The sequence below is a fragment of the Pempheris klunzingeri genome, chromosome 2, assembly GCF_042242105.1.
Source record: "Pempheris klunzingeri isolate RE-2024b chromosome 2, fPemKlu1.hap1, whole genome shotgun sequence".
NCBI lineage: Eukaryota > Metazoa > Chordata > Actinopteri > Acropomatiformes > Pempheridae > Pempheris > Pempheris klunzingeri.
This window is the reverse complement of record NC_092013.1, coordinates 2767706-2788065: the sequence shown is the minus strand read 5'-3', so window position 1 is coordinate 2788065 and position 20360 is coordinate 2767706. Positions and strand designations below refer to the sequence as shown.

At 44.7% G+C, this 20360-nt stretch overlaps 2 protein-coding genes across 3 annotated transcripts; both read right to left on the bottom strand.

Moving 5' to 3' along the window:
• Positions 1-258: 258 nt before the first annotated feature.
• Positions 259-12698, bottom strand: grm6b (glutamate receptor, metabotropic 6b). Its single transcript, XM_070838776.1, has 11 exons — positions 12578-12698; positions 10739-11328; positions 7379-7595; positions 6481-6616; positions 6241-6395; positions 5806-5946; positions 5497-5697; positions 4626-4765; positions 3103-3726; positions 2711-3022; positions 259-723 (listed from the first exon to the last, which is right to left on the bottom strand). The coding sequence occupies exons 2-11, from the start codon at positions 11273-11275 to the stop codon at positions 484-486; spliced, it is 2703 nt and encodes a 900-aa protein (XP_070694877.1). The 5' UTR covers positions 11276-11328; positions 12578-12698; the 3' UTR covers positions 259-483.
• A 90-nt stretch (positions 12699-12788) lies between these two features.
• comtb (catechol-O-methyltransferase b) lies at positions 12789-19991 on the bottom strand. 2 transcript variants are annotated; one of them, XR_011585205.1, is made up of 7 exons: positions 19805-19991; positions 18466-18637; positions 14794-14911; positions 14503-14696; positions 14032-14163; positions 13341-13949; positions 12789-12861 (listed from the first exon to the last, which is right to left on the bottom strand). XR_011585205.1 is itself a non-coding variant. In XM_070838778.1 (6 exons), coding segments are annotated over exons 1-6 (798 nt in total). In that variant the 5' UTR covers positions 19807-19991; the 3' UTR covers positions 13215-13769. The 2 variants fall into 2 exon arrangements, 1 of the variants encoding a protein (XP_070694879.1); XM_070838778.1 differs by lacking the exon at positions 12789-12861 and having other exon boundaries at positions 13215-13949.
• Positions 19992-20360: the final 369 nt, after the last annotated feature.

Sequence of the window (20360 nt, the reverse complement as noted above, 5' to 3'; positions counted from 1 at the left end):
CAATAATGCTTCACGGGCTCAGCGGGATTCCACATACATGTACATCTTCCTGTAGGGGAAAGGTCGCCATTTTAGGCTTAACTTCTTTTTTTTTTTTTTTTTTTCTTTTCTTTTTTTGTGTCCTAAACAGCATTTCCCAGGGAAAGTTAAAACTAATAATACCTCTTTGTCAAGTTGAGCTGTATATGTGGATGCTGTTAGAAAAGAAGATAACCCTCCAGTTCTTGTTAAAGTGTGCTAAAAAGTTTGTCTGTTTTTTAAAAAGGGGGGTGGGGATGGGGGTGGTGGGGGGGGAGCATTTCGGTTTTTCCTTTTGTGCTTCATTCCAGGTTTAGTAGATCTGAGTTATCTAAGTAAGTGTGAGAAGAAACAACATCCAGGAACGTCTTTGCTGGTGGTTCATCCTTAATTAAAGAGGAGAGAATAAAAAAAACAAAAAAAACAATCCAGCCCAAACTAAAATAAATGCTTTTTCGTTTTGTTTCACTGCGACCTGTCCGGCTCGATCTTGGACTCTCCGTTCTGTTTGTCGTTGGACTTCTGGGACAGGTGTGTGGACACGGTGGCCGCCTGCACCACGGCTTTGAAGCTGCGCTTTCGCTTCTGGACGTTCTGCTCCGGGTGGAAGATGATCACGTAGACCTTGGGGATGTAGAGCATGCCCAGGGACACGGTGGCGCTCAGGCTCATCGACACGGTGAGGGTGGTGGTCTGGATGAACATCTGCGGCAGAGACACGGCAGGTGAGACACAGAGCTGGACACAGCAGTGAGTCAGGTGCGCGGCTGCTTCACCTCACAGGCTGTCTTTACCATTTTCATTTCAAAGCACGGGAGGAAATGCTTTCCCCCCCCTCGATGAATGATTTATAACCTGGTATATGTAGTCAGGAGAGGAGGCTCTATTTATGGGCTTTGACCACGTCTCTCCTCACTGTTCTCCTTCTCCTATTGCAAATCCAACAGTAATAATGAGAAGTGACTTCTCCTGAGATGTGCCTCCAATAAATTATGAACTCATTATTCAAGCAAACCGTACAGGTCATAAATAAGTCACGACATATGTGCCATAAATAAGATATATTTGTGCCATAAATAAGTCATAAATTGTACACTATCCTCAGCAGCAGATCTCACAGGCTGATGTCCACACAGTATACTTTCTTTTATCACTTCCTCTCCGTTTCTAAAAGGAGATGTGGCGATTTATGAGCGCAGAGTGGATTGTATTCATGCGCTCGGCCCGAGGGAGCCGAGCAGGGCAATGAATGGGTCTCCTGGATGTAAATACAGACGAGGAGAAGGTAAATCGCCTCCCACACGTGGTCGGACATATGATGGGAGGATAACAGCCGAGACTTCTGAGCGCCAGACAAAAGTTAGTCTCTATATTTAGCTCTTTTTTCTAAGTGATGATTAATTGAATGGGATGGCTGAATTGGTCTGCTCCTACCGTCCCACAGCTCATTTGACCTCCTTTCTTTTCCTCCCTCCCCTTTTCACTTCATTTCCATTCGGAGGAGGTGAAAAGACTTTGAAAGCACCTCGGGCTTTAATCGTTTCAGCCTGACTGATTCATAATACGGCTCTCTATTAGTCAAAGCGTAGCTCTGTTTTTTCCAATATTCCCCCAACAGTCTCGTACTTTTGGACGGCAGAAATAGCCCACAAGCTAAATTAAACCTTCAGTACAGTGGAGGCAGGATGTCCTGTGCGTACAGCAGGAAGCAGGATAGATGATATGACAGCAGCAACCTCAGATTTCACTTTGGAGCATCAGTGGGATCCATTTACTCCCTTACTATTACTGTGTGTTGCGTAATTGTGAGTCAAAACACTCCCATCAGCGTGAATAAAAATTAAATTACTGTGAGGAGAAGACTGTGCTGCTACTAACTCAAGATCTAATTGTGCAGCAATTAAACTTTTTAACTTCTAAATAATATTTTTATTGGAGATAAAAAGCTTAAATTATTTAGAAATTAACTGAACGGCTGCAGAACACGTGCTGGTTAATATTACTGTTTTTAATCTTATCTGATGGAAGATAAAATATCTCACCTCTGGCTTTTTAACCAGACTCCCACTTTAAAGTCAATAAAATAATCTGCAGATGAGTTTATTGGGGTTGCAATCCATTTTTTAAAAGTAGTTATATCTACTCTACTCTAAGTAAAAGTCCTTCATTCATGATTTTAGTGAAGTTTGAATGTATAAAAGTGTTCAAATGTAATGATTTAATGGTATAATTTATTAGTTGGAGCTGCGTTTAACTAGCAGTGATGGATGTCAGAGGGGCATCAGGGTGGAGAAAGTCAAGCTGTGTTGGGCCATTATTGTATTACCCCCTCCCACAACCCCACCAGGGTTAACTAGTCTGTGTACTGTTGTGTGGTTCAGTCTGTGACAACATCATAGATTTTAGAAGACCATCCATCCATGCACTGTCTACACCGTCTACCCTTCAGGGTCGCAGTGGGGGCTGGAGCCAATCCCAGCTGACACTGGGTGAGAGGCGGGGCACACCTACGGGCAATTTAGAGTCACCAATTCACCAAACCTGCATGTCTTTGGACTGTGGGAGGACGCCGGAGCACCTGGAGCACAGAGAGAACATGCAAACTCCACAGAGAAAGTGAATAATGACTTGTAATGTCCCTCTGAAATGAGATCTGGCCAGTTATTTCTGATAAATATGTTGAATTTCCCACCTTCTCTGTTGACTGCGCCGTGCCGAAGAAGATGGGCACGAAGGCCAGCCAGACGATGCAGGTGGTGTACATGGTGAAGCCGATGGGTTTGGCCTCGTTGAAGGTCTCGGGGACTCCTCTGCTCTTGATGGCGTACACGGTGCAGGTGATCATCAGCACGATACTGTAGCTCAGACATAAGATGAGGGACAGGTCGGACATGTCACACTTGAGGATCCCGCGGGCGAACTCCGGGTTCGGGGGCTTCTGCTCTTCGTAGTCGATGATGGTGTGGGGTGGCATCACGCCAAACCAGATGAACACCGCGAATACCTGCAAAGGAAGCAGCGTTGGTCATAGTGCTTGCGAAGGATCTGGGTGATGATGGCGTGAAAGAAGCGTCCACACCATACCTGCACTGAGATGAGTATGAAGGTGATGATCAGCTGAGAGGTGGGGCTGATGAATTTCGGGGGCGTGACCGACTTCTTGCCCTGTTCGAAGATCCGGTAGATCCTGTTGGTCTTGGTGAGCATGGCGGAGTAGCTGATGCACATGCCGAGGCCCAGCAGCAGCCTGCGGAAGGCGCACACGGCCACGCTGGGCTCGGCTATCATGAGGAAGGTGATGAAGTAGATGAGGAAGATGCCTGTCAGCAGCACGTAGCTGAGCTCTCTGCCGGAGGCTCGGACGATGGGCGTGTCGTTGAAGCGGATGAAGGTGACGATGACTCCGCTGGTGGCCAGGATGCCCAGGATGGCCAGGAAGACGGGGATGATGGCCCAGGGTGAGCTCCACTCCAGCTTGATGATGGGCGTGGGCCGGCAGCCTGTGCGGTTCTTAAAGGGCCTCATGTCGAAGGGGCACATGTCGCAGGAGAACTCGTCCAGCAGGTACTGGTAGCCATCGCAGAGCTCACAGTGCCAGCAGCAGGGAACCCCCTTCACCATCTTCTTCCTCTCCCCGGATTCACACGGAAAACTGCACACCGACTCCGGGATCTTTTTGTCACCACCTGACCACTGCATCTCCTCCGACTAGAGTGGATGAACAAACACACAAACATCGTCTGCTACTCATGAAGTCTAGTCTAAAAGGCCACAAGCTGGTCGGCCCAGACTCATTTGAGCAAATACTGGACTGGTAGTTTACATGTTGTGGCTGAAACTGGCATGGCACTGTTTTGAGACGCTGTGTTACAAAAGTGAAGCTGCAAAGCTGATAAAGTCTGCGTCTATCAGCCATTGACGTCTCCACATTTTTCTTTTATTCTTACCTTCCATTAACAGTAGAACTGCATGAATTAATGTTTCCTGAATCTCTGTTTGTCCGCGTTGTTAAGGAAACGGTTATTTGAATTGTCTGTGGATGAAATCGACTTGGGGATCCTTGTGTACCTTAATAAAAATCCTAGATTTTCTTGCAGTTAAAACAAAGTGTGAGTTAACACAACATAGAAGATTAATTAAAACGCACAGAGAGAAATAAGTAAGTAGAAATAGTTTAAATAGTTTGGGGGAAATTTGCTCTGTTGCTTTCCTTCTGGACGTTAGCTGAGAAGATCAGCACCACTGTGTGTGTGTGTGTGTGTGTGTGTTAACTATGTACCAGCAGCTGGTTAACTTATCTTAGACTGGAGCTTAACTTAAAGACTGGAGAGAAGGAAACCGCTAAATCCAGGAAGTTACTGCACCTTGCCAGGAAACAAAGTCTGACACATAACCCTCAGTAAATAAAAAAAAAAAAAAAAAAGCGGCAGTTTTGCTTTTGTTTTTTATGCAGTGAACAAGATGCAGCCTATTAATAATTGAGTTTCATTGCTGGTTACCTTTGGACAGAGCTGTTCTCCCAGTGTGCAGTCTTTATGCTAAGCTAAAGCTACCTGGATAAATGTCAAACTATTAGTAGCAGTTGAACTCGTGTCACAGATATTTACGTTGAGTCGGAGGTGGTTTGTCCACTGGCCGATAACCTTGTATCCGGGGTTGCTGACGTTGGACAGCTGGTACTGGAAGATGTCATAACGACCAGGAGCGTCTCCGTTCTCATTGAACATCACTCCAGTTCCTGCGCTGCCTGTTTGATGGAAACAAGAGTTTTAATAACCTGCATACTATCAAAAAACAAAAAAAAAAAAAGACGGGATGAAGAATTCAAGCTCTCCCAGCTGGAGACGGAGAGAGAAAACACCCACATGCCGTTGAATACAGCTTGTGTTTGCTTTCTTCTGTCCTGTGCAGTCATGTGAAAACTGAGTGCAGGATGCTCTTTAGTGAAGGCTCTCCTCCACGCGTACAGTCTTTCAGTGCACTCTGCTCTGCTGCCCTAACGTGATTGAATGTTCCTCTCGGGTCCCTGCAGGCGCTCAATCAGAAAATCTTCCATACAAGCCAAGGTCATCCAGCAAGAGGGGAGCGGTAAATAGGATGCTTTCATGGAACACATTTTTTTTTTCTTTTTCTTTTTCCAAACTGTGACTTTTTTTATGAAAGACGAGAATGAAAAGCGGGAGCGTTGTGTATAGGGAAGAGCAAGGAGGCAGCCCTAGGGAGGGGACGTACATTGAAGAAATGCACCGTGTTCTGCAGCTAGGTACATTAGCAGGAACATCTCAAGGCTTCTGAGTTCAAGCTGACCTCCCTTCTGCTGTTTTCTTTTTTAAATTGGCGATCTTTTCAAACCTTCTGCGGCGGAAAAGCAATGAGTGTGGCAACATAAATCTCCATTACTTAGGGGTTTTTCTCATCAAAGAAACGAAATGTTTTGAACCTAAACAGAGGAAGAAAAAAAAAAAGTCAAAAGCTCACCGTTGAAGTTGACGGAGCGAATGTATTGGAGCAGCATCCTTCCCTCCACAGGATCCATCTTATCGCAGACCCCCATGTAGCCGGGACACAAGTCTATGTGCATGCTGTGCAAGGCGTGGGCCATGGCGTACACGGCATCGATCACAAACTGCACCTTGCCCTCCTGTTCGTACTGAGAGTCTCGACTGATTCTTTCTTCACCTGGCAGATGGCAACAGTGTCAAATGTGGCAACGATGAAAAGACTCGCGCAAACACAGGACTCAATTTCATTTTCAAGGACTTCCCTGTTGAACTGTGGCCTGCTCACCTGTACATTTCCTTCTACCGAGTTCGTACTTTATGCCAGGGCGGGTGAGCTTGCACTTGAAGTCGTCCTCCCAGAATTCAGCGAACCACATGTTTCTTCTGTTGTTTTCCAGAGATCTCGACGCGAAATACTGGTCGAACCCTGAATCGTTGCACAAACCAGATTTTCAATGAAAATAGTGCCGCTTGATTTGAAGCCACAGTGATCAGACTGATATCAGCATTCCAGTAATCATTCAGCTAACAAAACACAAACGTTTGCACAGTGAGATGTGGCTGTGACTCAATTTATAGTGACAGGACGGAAATATCAGCAGCAGACTTATCATACATCATTCATTTCCCTTATGTGTTGCAGTGGTATTAGACTCATCTATCAACGTCATAAGTCGCAGGCTACTGTGTTCCTATCGCTCCCGTCCGTTAGAGGCCCTACCATCAATAGAGGCTCTTTTGGGCAGGATGGTGACGGCACCCTCGGCCACGTCCTCCTGGTCTTGAATAGGGGAGCTTTTGGCCCCCCAGCTGTCGGAGCCGACAAACAGGAAGTGGCCGGTCAGGTTGGCCTTTTTGGCAGTCTGCAACACCCGTCTGAAAGAGAACAGATCATCACACACTCACTACGTCCCTCCTCTGCCAGCGGCTCAGTGTGATTGTCTTAATGCGCTTCACTCACTTGATGTCGTCCTCGTTGGCAAAGATGATGACCCCTCGAGCATTTGAGGTCTCCATCAGTCTGTTGATGATCTTCTCAAACTCCCCCGGTTTGGGCTCTCTGGGGATCTTTATGGACTGTGCAATACACAGCCCCCCTGTTCGGACACATTGGGGACATGTTGGAATACTAATCTGTATCATAACTGAATATTTAAAAGTATATTATTGGGTCAAAGGATTATATAGAATATGGAGATGTTACACAAACATGAGGTCAACGTTTCAGTTTGTTCAAAACGTACATTTATGACTTGATACCTGCAAATGCTAGCATGCTAACACACTAAACTAAGATGGTTAACATGCTAAACATTTTACAAGTCCATCATTAGTTATTAGTCAGGGATCATCAGGGTTTCGATTTTGTCTTGATGGAAACTCTAGATGGTTTAGGATGAGCACTTCACAATGACAAAGCACACACGATGAAGACACAACATTTACAGATCTCGTTAGAGCTGCATATCTATGGTTATCATCCAGACTTGACACTGGGATACATCCTGTGGGGATAATGAACGGCTCAGCAAAATTTCACAGCTGTTAAGATGTCTCCACCGGAGCAAAGTGGACTGAACGCACCAACATGCTGGTGTAGCAGGAATCTTTCCAACATTGTCAATTATTGATGTACGGTGTGTGTGTGTGTGCTTTCTGATGATCTGAAATCTGATCCTTTGTAACATCATTGCAGCTTTTAAACCCATCTGATGTGGTGATCGTCTGTTTGTCCTGCTAGTTCTCGTGCGTTAAAGGATTTGTGTCTCCTATTTTAGTCTTTTAATGAGTGAGAACAACGCAGTAATCCCCTATTGTCACAGCAGCGAATTCACATTTAGAACGGTCGGACACACAACCTGCTTCTCTGGATATCTGGAGGAAAGCGTCCACACCACTCTCTCCGTAGTTGCCCTCGGAGGCCAGGGTGGAGACGTAGTTCCAGCCCATGGCTTTGACGATGTCCACCATGGCCTGTGCCTGGTAGGAGTCAGGAGGCACCACGCGGGAGAAGAACTCGTAGCGGCTGTTGTCGCTCAGCTCCGGGGCCGTGGAGGCGTAGCTGATCTGGGGGATCTGAGACAAAAGGACGGGTCAGGTGGAAATTACTGGGCCAATATATGCTATGAATGGTAAAATGAATGACTAGAGGAGGCAGTGATCCATGTCAAAGGATGATGCGCCACTTACGCACAGACAAAACCTTAACAGGGTCTAAATGGAGGCCTTCCGCATTAATACTGACAAGTTGTAGTGCATTAAAATCCCAAAATTGGACTATCATAGAGAGCGTTCTCAGTAATTCTCAGAAGTGAGGCAACTTCACAGTGCGATCTGCCCAGAGCTGGTCTGTGGTGAGGATATAACGTCACAGTGAAATACAGATGGTTGGAACCACAGCTGTAAAAGCATTTGTTTGAGGAAAAAAAAAAAAAAAATAGATGAGAAGATTAATTTACTGGTGTGCTACTTCTTTAATGACACAGTTTATGTCGACAGTCTCAACCCTGACCCTGCTAATGCCGGTCCACCAGCGTGGCTTAGCGCCGGGCCCTCCGGAGGGGACGAGGAGAGAAAGGTAGACACAAGGGGTAGTGAAGGGAGAAGGAGAGAGGAGCGAGAGAACCATTTCACAGATTATCTAGAAGGATTAAAGGGGTTTTAGTCAAATTACGTTAAGCACAGAGGGAGAGACAGAGATCAAGAGACTAGAAAAAGGCTAGCGTTTCTCAGCTGTAAGCCATACAATATATTTAATTCTGATGGCCACATGCAGCTTCAGTTTGCTGCAGCGTTTTAACCCCGTAAAGCTCGAGTTTACCGGTCAGCCCGCGTGTCGCAGACCACCTCTTTAACTGTGGGTGAACTCTCCCCCCCCCCCATCAAAGCAAAAGTCCTTCCCGTCTCTGTTTGACAAGTCTGGGCGAGTCCCACGTGCCGTCAGTGTGTGTTGAAGGAGTCTGTGTCATCGCCAGCGAAGTCATTCACTTGTTTGGATACAGATTTGTAATGAACAAGACGACACATAATCCTCTCCAAAATAATCCTGTGGAAGCATCTGCACCAATTCACTCTGGGAAATCAATGAGCCGTATCAGTAACACAAGTATCCTCTTACAAACCGGCTCTGCTGAGATCCATCAATACAGGACTGAAGCTGTTCGACATATTCCAGCATCCAAGGATAACTTTAACTAACAAAAGCGTAAAACGTGTCCTGACAGGCTCGGGGAAATTCAATAGAGGGGATGAATGGTTTATTTTTGTAATGGCTTGTGGAAATCAGGTCTGAGAAAAGGAATTTTAACTGCACAGTCAGTGGATGCTATGATTCAGATTATAGACATTATTGAAATATTGGATGATACTGAATACATGATGAGTATAAATAGGCCAAAGTCAATAATGATTGTATTATATTAGGATAGAGATTTTTTTTTTTTTTAAATCTAATCTATAAAATGCCAAAGTGATGACCAGCAGCACAAAACCCAAACATGTTTAGTTTGGGATGATGTAACAGAGAAAAAGGGCAGCAAATCCTCAAACTTAAGATGGCCGACTGATAATCAGTTAATCATCTGTTGATCGAGTAATGAGCTCAACGTTTCAGCCGTGAATTTCTCGAAATGTTTTGTGCAGGAAGTGAATTCACTGAACGCTGTGCTTGCAGGTTTACAGACGAAAGATGGAACTCGAATGATACAAATAGTGGTAAAGCACTGATTATGTAATATGAGCTGCATGTGCAGTTTATTGCAACAACAACAACAAAAAAGCCTAAATAATAACAGTACTCTGTGTGTGTGTGTGTGTGTGTGTGTGTGGGGCATCTCCTGCTCTGGCCGGGAGCAGATGTTCGATGTAAAGCAAACATCATTCTAGATGCATCCACGGTCCGGAGGGCAGCACATATGGACAGTAGGAGGAAACACACCATTTAGCTAAATCTACTCCACACCGTCCAGGCTACAAGTTGCTGTTATCCTAGAACCAATGTCATCCCGCTGCCCTGATGCTCTATTTTCAGCCCAGGGTCCTGAGCTGCTGAGAGGGGCTTAGTGGACGCTGGGATCTATAATTCTGTAGTTAACATCTGCCCTGTATGCAAGCTGCCCCTCCTTGGCTCTTAACTCATCGTCCTAACTGTGAAGAATGCTGCAGTGAGTAGCATCCAGGCTAACAGAAAGGTCTTTTTATTATGTCAAACTAATGTGGCCAATTTGGGCCCAGGCCAGTGTTTATTTTTAGACTTTTCTAGATTTCTGGCAGGCTATGCCGGTAAGTCGATGAGAACATGGCATAATGTGGGATTTACACAGACTCAATATCCCATCATCGCTATAAGCAGTGTAATCAATTATCAAAGGTCAATTGTCTGTCAGTGTGCAAAAAAAAAAAAAACTGTGCAGTGAACACATAACACGGATTAGCCTGCGGAGGTCCTCCGTGACAATGGATTCAAAATCCTGTTAAGTGTACCTGCCGTCAATACAGAAACTCATTCAAATGATTCTTCCTTTCAGAAATCCCAGCAGGTTACGTGTGCTGAACATGTGTCTGCAGCAAACAGCAGCAATAAGGTGATACCTTCAATATCATCAATCAGTAAAAAAACATGTTGTTACATTTGAGGAGCAGGCAAGAGAATAGTCCTGATAGTTCGTCATCTAAGAATGGACTTTAACTAGATTATAATCGAGTGAAGTTAACAGTACAAACGTGAACAAGTAGGGTCAATAAATAGAAGATAAAAGTTCAGTTTGCGCTGTGAGCCTACGTCAGATGTTTCTGAGCACAGCTGGCCTCTGACACCATTACAAGATGTTCAAAACTAAACACGTACAATCTTGAATTATTTGTGACGTGTCGCTGGTTTGACTCTTATTTTGAAAGTCACGAAATTAAGTTTGAGTTGAGCAGAGAACGAGCAGAATAAGCATCTATATCAAAAATCTGGTGTCACTTTTTAGATTTTTAGATTTTTCCTGTCCCTGTTCTCATGTTGTGACCTCCTCAGGTTTATCTTGTTGCTGAACTCCAGTTTGGGAACCACTGCTTTAACTCCTGTGCCTCTTTTTCCTCCTTTGTGAACAGATTACGGGATAATGGCTTTCACCTGGACTCACCCCATCAGCTTACTTACTGAAAAGAGGAGCTGACCCAAATATTTTGCCCTTTCGGTGTTTAATGAAGGGAGGTGATGAAAGAAAACTCACGGCAAACAGTCGGAGCACGTTGGCCACCAGGATGGACACCGAGCTGCCAGACGCCCCGATCACCCCCACCACCCTCTCTGGTTTGGGGATGATGGGAGGCTCTCCGTTTGAGCAGCGCACATCTGACGTGTCCTTCTGGATGAGGGCCTGGACGAAGGTGAGCGACTGCTCCAGGGCGTAGGTGTCTCTGGAGCAGGTGTCCAGGATCCTGGCCCCCAGGGTGATGTTAGGCAGCAGGTCCGGGTCGCTGTTGATCTGGTCCAAGGCGTACAGCATGGCCTCCAAACGGTGGATCCCCTTTTCTTTCTTGACCTCCCCGCAGGGCACCCCGGCAGGTCCCCGAGAGTGCACGGGGAACAGCCCGCCCAAGGTGATGTCACCCTCGATTTTGATGGACTGGGGCTGGGTGCCCTGCTGGGCCCACGAGCCCGGGCTGATACCCAGCAGCAGCACCCACGTCAGCTGAAGCCATGGTTGGTATCTGGATGGTGACCCGAGCCAGCAGCACTGATGGGACGAGTGGGCCTCTGATGTCATGATGATGACCTGCAGAGGTACTGACAGCAGGCCACTCCCTCTACCTTTGGCACCTGAGGGCAGTCCGACAGGGGGCTTTAAGGGCCGATCATCATCTCACCACAGTGACAGTACAGTACGTATAAACCCCACAGTCTCAGTCTGGAAACACTGTCAAACTACTATCACCATCCACCTCCTCTGATCTTTATCTCCCCAGTATTCTTTTTAAATTCATAATACTCTTCAGAGATAAAGCTGGATCAATCATATCATCATCTTTTCTCCCCCACAATGTTTAATATTTTGTATTTCTGTTTGCTCCGTCACTTCAGTGAAGCCACGTCGCTGTGAAATATTTAAGTACAACATGCAGTTTTAAACGGTTACAACCTAAGATGAAAAATCCTGGATGTGCTTGGGATCAGTCTTTCTACACTTCCTTGTAATTTGGACCGACAGGCTTGGGATCCTCAGAGACTTGGGATCTTGAATATTAACAATAGTAATAATAATTGAGTGAAGTGCTTCTGTGTTGTTGAGGAACTGAATGCTAAAATGTAGAAATGCCTTGAAAATGTCATGCTTCAGATATCCTGGCATGAACCTGCAGTCTGTTCTGGTGCATTAGATCCAAACTGAGGAAATACAAAAGACTAAATATAAGCTGTGTGTGTGTTTGTGCAGCAAAAACCCGCTGAGGCTGAGGAGGACAGCGTGCGTGGTAGATTTTAGTCAGCATGCAGGATGACACGGAGTGAATATGGGAAGCTTTTATCACAGAGAGCCGAGAGAAACACTATAAATTTTGCAAAACACAAAACATGAAGTGAAGCTCCGCAGCATTTCATGCTCCAAAAGTTGGAGCAGGCTCATTTTATCTGCATGATAAAGGACCGCTGGCAAAATCCCATGAAAAGACTGAAATGAAAGATGCCACAGACTGAAGAAGAATATTTACGCTTCCAAGATTTAAAACATGTTTATTTTTTTAGTTTAGTTTGTTAAAATCCAAAAATCTAACATGAATCAAACATAAATGATAAAAGATTTATTTTCTTTCAAATAATAATAATGATAATAATAATTTAATTGTAATTTATTCCTCTATTCATGCTTAAACTCATATTCATGATGCAAAATCTTTATTTTTCCGCACAAAGCGTATGAAATTTAGTTTGATTTTCACAAAATCAATAAGAGCCTAATGTGAATCTGCAGAAATCTGCACTGCATCAATCACACAACTGTTGCAGATCATTTTTTCCCCATCAGAAAATACCTGCAAGTGGAGAGATGTCTGTGTGTAAAGGCACGTCTTACCTGCCCATTCTTCATCGAACAGTCTTGATTTTATCCATCACATGAGCTCTTCCAAACAGGCCTCCATCCATGGTCCAAAAGGTGATTATATATCTAGAGGCAAGGCTCTCCTCTCCTCACCAAAAGTAAATCCTCTATCATCTCAGACGGCCGCTGCGCACTCTCAAAAAAACCACCACGGCACGCTGATGACAAAAGGTCTAAACAAGAGGGAGTTGTGGTTCATAAAGGCAAAATGGAGATGCTGACTTTTGAGGCTTCAGGCTATCATATCATGGCAGAATCTGGGAAAAGTGGAGGAAAAGCGCAACATTACAGCAGTCAGATTCTACAAATCACTGCCAAATCCCTTAAAAGCTCTCTCTCTCTCTCTCTCTCCCTCTCTCTCCCTCCTTTTACTCTGCATGCATCTCTGTCCAGGGACTCCCCCCTCCCTCCCTCTCTCTCCCTCTCTCCCTCCCTCTCTCTCTCTCTCTCTCTCTCTGTTGAACCCTCTTCTTGCTCGTTCTCTCAGTGCACTAATGGCCACAGATTGGGATTATCATCGCAGGCGTCTGTGAAGAAAGCACTAGGTGGACTAGCCCATTTCTTTTTTTTTTTTTTTTTTATTCAGCTGAACCAAATGCAAACCCCCCACCGCCAGCAGTATTATGGAACTCTGTTACTTTGAGAGATTAGATGAGCGGCGATTTGATTCATACTCACTCTCTCTCTCTCTCACACACACACACACACATATATATACAGTTGCACACACACCTACCAACACAATGGCACAATGGTGGAGGATCTCAGAACACATGATATGTTTCTGCACCACAGAATGCAGCTGGATTAGATTTATTATTGATTCAGGTTGATGCTCCTGGGGAAAGCAGCTCCCAGATCAGTTTTGCAGCTCATCATCTGTCAATTATGATGCTGGAAGAGAGTCTGTCTCTGCTGCCGCCTACTGTACCGACACGCGGTGAACATCTCAGACAGCAGGCGTTCCGTCATGTGGTGTCAGAGGAATAAAGAAGCACAAAGCACAAGCTGTTTGTTTCCCTTCATATGTTACGTTTAATTTCAAGTTAAAACACTCTATGCCATGTTAGAAAAACAGATTAAACTGGTTTTATTTGACAACAGAGACGACAGAGGTCTGAGGTGCACTAGTACCTGCGTCAAACATGACACTTCTTGTTAAATTCTACCCCAAGAAGACAGACTTCTCCAAGCCGTCCTCCACTTTGGTGTACTCCAGGTGAGATTTGAAGTACTGGCTTTCATATCGCGGGCTGCTGCGGACATATTCCAGGTAGTCAGGAGTTCCAGGGCAGATCACGTTGTCCGCCAGCAGGATGCTGCCTTTCCTGAGGAGGCCACACTCCTAAAAAAAAAACAAGCAAAGGAGGTGTCATGGCAGGAAAATCAAGAGTGTGATGAGCAGACGACGAGGACGACAAACTTGCCTCCATCAGTTTTGTGTCAGGAAGGTAGCGATCCTTCCAGTGATCCAGGAAAACCAAATCAAATGTTTTCACCCCGAAATGCTCCTTTAATTTGGGGATCCAGTCTCCAGATGCTCCTTCAACTAACTGCACCTAAAAAGAAAACACGCTGTGTTCGTCATTTCTTTTTCAGTTTGTGTGAAGACGTGTTGAAATATTAAAAGTTAAAGTACACGCTGCAGAAAAACCCTCACATGTGACCGTCTGGAAAAGTTTTTACATGAAAACTGACTTGATCAAAATAGTTAATCGATAGTTAATTATACATTTCAGTCAACCAATTAATCAGCTAATCATCTCAGCTGTCATCATACACATTGTTGAGTAGTTTCTTATTTTACAGACTCTAGACTAGAACCAGAGGACTCAGATCTGTACTTGATACTTGAGCAGATGCACTTGGTTCCACCAGTGGGAGTCGTCTGGCTTTACCTTTTCCTCTAGTCCTGCCCAAGCAATGACGTGACGGGCGATAGCAGCAAAGTCTGGGTTAAACTCAAGCGTGATGAGCTTGGCCTGAGGGGGGAGCAGGCTGGCGATCCGGACTGTGGAGTAGCCACAGTAGGTCCCCAGCTCCAGCACCGTGGCCGGGTTCACCTCGGACACCACCGAGTCCAGGATGCAGCCTGTGGCCAAAAGGAAAATAGAATAAAACCCAGAAGATGCAGCAGCAGTGATCTCACACGTGAAAGCAGCTCACTCTGTGTAACAAGAGAGCAGAACCTTTCTCATCCCCCACATTCATGGCCCACTCCTTGTGTCTGCAGAAGTGGTCGATGGCCTCCACCACGCTGCGAGGGTCTCCTCTAGTGGCGTTCCTCTGCACCGCACCCAGGAGCCGCTGGAAGGGGAGTGAATGGAAACAGAGCTGTTATTCACTCACTGATGCTTTTTGTAAAAGAAGGTGTTCTGAACGCATATTTAAGTGGAGAGAGTTTGTCCTGTTGGTTTTTAGATTCTTCTTGATTTAGCCGACATGAAAATGTCCCCAGCTATGTTTCCATCATGGATGTCTGGATAAACACATACTTATGTGTACATTTTAGCTGCTACGTCTATTTTCTTATCATCTTAACCCTTTCATGCACAGAGGTCACTACAGTGTGCAGCTATTCAAAAGCTGTTTTCTTGTATATGCATGAGTTTTGATGGCGTAGTTGCACATCAGCCACTACAGTGGAAGCTACTGCATCATCTCATACACTGACTGCTGCCCAGTGGGAAGCCACTGCAAGTGAAAAAAGAAGAGTGAAACCAAGATGATCGACATTTCTTTCTGTTCAAACCTTCTATATAAAGAAACCCTTGCAGGTAAGAAACATATGGGGACATCAAGTAACATCTAAGGAGTCATGCAATTGCTACATTTTCCAAGTATTGATTTTATATTGGGAGGAAATTATGATTAATCACACGTCGACTGAAGTGTACATCATGCATCACTAGCTGTATTTCAACTAGTGGACATGTAAATATATATTTATAAAACATGGTTTGAAAACAAAAAAGTTCAAATCTTGTTTTTCAGCCTAAAGATGAATAAAAACACTTATTAAAATAATCCTGACTGTGGTTATCATAATTCAGCCATGAAAGGGTTAATCTTGTTTTATTCTCACCTGATGTTTGTTCTTATTGTAACTTGTTTCAGAAAAAATTGTTTTCTTTGTCCATAAAGGTCACAGAGGGAACCTTTTGTCTACAAACTCTAAAAAAAAAACAAAGCTGGCCACGACATGGAATTACATCAAATGTTTATTTCTTTTTTTTTTTTTTAGTTGTAATTTAATTATAATAAAGTTAAAACCAATCAGTCAAAATATGGGAAACCTAATAAGAAAATGTGTTTTTGTGTGTGATCTATAGTGGAAGTGTTACAGATGATATCCCCCCACATATGCTGACTAAAGCATATAATATAAAGGCACATGTATATTTATTTTGCTGCCAGTTCCCCCTCAGCAGGTTTTCTGCTCCTGCACACCTGGTTCCCATCAGCTGTTTGCCGCTGGGAGCTGCTACCTGCTTGCACAGCTGCTTCTCCTTTGCTCATTAGGCCTCCTGCATGCAGCAGCACAGGCAGCAGCTCCTCAGGAAGAGTCTGACAGTTTACTGTCTGTCTGCTTATTCCTTTGTCAACCCGTTTCTGATCCACTGTTTGTCTGAACATCTTATCGAGCCTTGTTCCACCGAGTCTTTTAACGCCACCTGATTTCAGTCCCGCTGTCTTCTAAGACAACTCTCTCCAAATCACTCAAAATATCTTAACATGCCAGCAGCTTTCCAGACTGGATGTTTCAGGACTTTGTGGTCTTTTGTTGCTGGTGCACCTGCTTCGTGTGCAGTATGAGCCATAATTTAGTATCCAGGTGTGAGATATAAGTGTATGTAATCACCTACTGAGCCACATTATGAACGTGTTTTAATTAAAAAATGACACCTAAAGCTTCTTTTTTCCCTCCTTTCATTAGATACAGGTGAAGCATCAGCCCGTATTAATAAGCACAAAGAAGGAAACAGTGTGAATTCACACCTTTGCATGCACATCTGTTGTGTGTATAGGTGTCTCATGTATGAAAGGCTTTATCATCCAGTGGCTAAAATAAAATCATATCTGTTATCTGCATCTTTTTATGGTGTAAACTTTCTATAAATCATGTTATCAGTATTATATATAAGTATGAACAGTGTAAGTGTTTTCACACCAGGAGGTAACGAGACTAGATTATTTTTTTTACCCTCCAGTATGTTAAAGGCTTTCGGCTTTTCTTAGCACAGGTGTAACCAACAACATGAGCAGTGGCTCTGTTGCAGATGAGGCAGTGAGGCAGTGGGACTCCTGAAAAGAATGCAGCTCTTGTGATCGGTCTTAGCTGCACCTGTGAAAGGTCTTTTGTTTCCTGGTAAATCTGTTGCTGAGCTGCGCCTGACTTGTTTTCTTAAAGGCTTAGTCAAGTTGGAGAAAAGATCTGATCTGGAGGTTTAACATTCGCTGTTTCTGCTGCTTGTTTCTTTTCTCTGTCACGTTATTTTATTCATGTTTTTAGTATAAAAACTTCATATATTATTTTTTCGGTCACACTCAGCTCACCACTTTGGTCCAGAAATGCTGAAATATCTCAACAACTATCACCATGAACTTTTGCACAGACATCCTTCGTCCTCAGATGATGAAGTCTGACCCTTTAGCGCCACCATCAGGCTAAACTTTACATGGTTGGTTCATATGATCAAATACCTGTTCCCATCCATAATAATTAGCAAATGTTGACCTGGATTAAGATGATGAAGAACATTTTTAACATGTTAGCATTGAGCTCAAAGCACCACTGTGTCTGAATACAGCCTCACTGAGCCGATAACGTAGCTGCAGACTCTTTTCTTTAAGTATAAATCATCAAACATTCTTAGTTTAAATCAGCTACCTGCTTTAGAATAAACACCATGTGAACCGATCGGCTATTAAGCACCTGTGGAACAAGCTCCTAAAGTCTGCTAAAACTGTCAGCTCATTTAAATCAGGCCTTAAAACATCACTAGTTACTGTGACTTTCCAATAAATTAGCTAAATAACTTCCTTATAATCTATAATTATTTATCCACGTGCCTTTATTATCTTTTAAATGCAAGTTTCATGTTTCTGTGCCTTGGTTTTATTGTGTTTTATGTCCCTGTGCAGCACTTTGAATTGTGCCTTGTGTCTGAATGGTGCTGCATAGATAAAAAAAGACTTACATGTCTGTGAATGAACATTTTCAGACACTACTGACTCACTGAGCTGTTAATCCTTGATTCCTTCTCTCCTGCAGTGCATGATGGTCGCCTATATAGTCATAGTTAGTGATACCATCAGTTGCACACTACTTTTCACAATGCATTGTGGGATACTTTGAGCATTGTGACGGCACTGCAAAAAGGCCAGCTCACTGTACAGTGGACCGTGCAGCGATATCAGACGGACGCCTGCGAACGAGACCGACCACGAGCATGTTCACAGCCGTTGCCATGGATACGCACACAAGGAACTGAGAGTCATCATGACCAACCAGGACGTTCGTTCGGTCAGATGATGCTCCGGCTAATTGAGCAGGAGGAGAATGTACTTTTGCGGTTATTAGCAACAAGCTGAAGCTTTGAGGTGAAATAGCACCTTTTTTCCCCCTGTGGGATGGGAGAAGACACAAGATCAAAGTTGACTGGGCAGGTGGGAAGGGTCATAATGTCTGCAGGACACACACACACTACAGCAGGACTGGGATTAAAAGACCAGTGGACAACATAAGAGTGTGACCTCAGCCTTATTTTCTATCAGCCTGAATCTGACCATCGCCGTCACTCGGCCTCCTCTGCCTGCAGGACAACATCACACCACTGTTGGGGCTACTGAAGGCGAACCTGAGGACGCGTGGACCGGGTCAGCGCGTCCAGCATCCGCTCCACGATGACATCATGCCAAATGAGCGCCAGTCCTCCGTGGTACTGCACGGCGGCGGGGATCAGCCATCGGTACAGAGCGTACAGGAGAGCTGCTCCACCGGTGCAACTGTAAAGAAGAGTCAGCCACATCCTGCAAACCAAGGCGGAGAGCAGAAACATCAGTTCAGCGTGGTTATATGGTGCTGCATCATTTGAAGAGGCTGTGATAAATGAACCGCGCACACACACACACAAAACACTATAACAACACATCTGCATGAGATAAATGAAAGCCCTCCTATCTCCCCTCACTCTACATCCCCCTTTGTGCAGAGCTAATGAGATGGGTGTTCACTATGCAGGCTACAATACTGTCACTGCTCCTGTTTTCATTATCAGCTGCTGCTGCCAGGTCCAAGCTGCACACACACACACACACACACACACACACACACATCACAATGTGATCATATCACTGTAGGATATCATTTAACATCACACACACACACACACACACACACACACACACACACACACACACACAGTGCTTTGTGTGCTGCTTTCCCACTCTCAGAAGCAATTTGTCTGTTTAGATATCTTGAGCTCAGATGAACTGCAAAGAACAAAGCAGGAAGGAGGAGAAAGGCACGGCCAGAATCCCAAACAAGGGCTGCGTCTGTGGGAAAGCAGCGAGGAGCACGGCTGGAGAGCGGCATTACCTTGCACTACTAATGCAACTGTGAAAGACCAGTGGTGGTTGAGGTAATTCCTTTTGATTTGGAGTTTGAGTTGCATGGCAACTGGCTGGGGGTTAGGAGCTGTGTCACAAAAGGCAGAGCACCGGGACTCTAACCTTTACATTGGCTCCCTCCCAACGTACACACAGCCGAGAGATTCAGACGCAGAAATGCTGAATAACCTTGGCACTGCTTCGTACACCCACACTTGTATCATCTTTTCGCATTGAGTTACATTCTGTGCACACCAGAAATCAATCTCCATGCAAATCACATCATAAAAAGTTTTCAAATGACAGAGCAGGATGAAAAAGGTTATGAAAATATCCCAAACTTGTTGATTATTGCAGGCGTGACACATTATTTGCTGTGAAAATAGCACGACTGAGGAGTATCACCAGTAATGTCAGTTAATCTGAGCTTCTCGGTTGCACAATACTGTCGGGGCTCTTCTGTCCAAGCCAGACTGAGCAACATGGGAGCAAACACTTGTTAAGGAAATTACAAAAACAAAAAAAAACAACCTCACCATGCATTCTTAAAGCGTCTCTCATTAAAATCTAACAGAGAATCAGACTTACATGTGTGGGCAGGCGGCGTTCCCTGTCCTCTTCTCACCTCCTCTCTGCTGCTGGAGGAAAAGCTGTGAGTTTCCCCCCAACAGCCGGCATATGCCTGCGCGTACGTGAGACTAACTCCTCCCTCCTCTTCCTTCCATCCCCCTTCACGGAGCGCTGCTGAATGTGAGCATGCAAGGAATGCACAGCAGACCAAATCTCCAGGGTCACAGCATCTCACACACACACACACACACACACACACACACACACGGCACGACAAAAGCAAAAAAAAAAGGAGGGAGTAGTAAGAAAATAATTTCTGCTTGGTGTTTTAATGATTTCTTCATTGTTGCAACCGGTTGTGGTTGCAGTAGGTTCCTCATTTCCATTTTGACTACAGCCCTGCCCTTTCCTCCTCGTGCACCTAACATGAGGTCACTGTTACAGTTTGTTGTTTTTTAACAGGACAACAGATAAGCTGTCTTCTTCTGGTTGGCATTTCTGTTCAGACTGGTTTACCACCACCTCGGACTGGACGACCACCAGCTTTTATATTTGAACAAACGTTTCGTGGGGG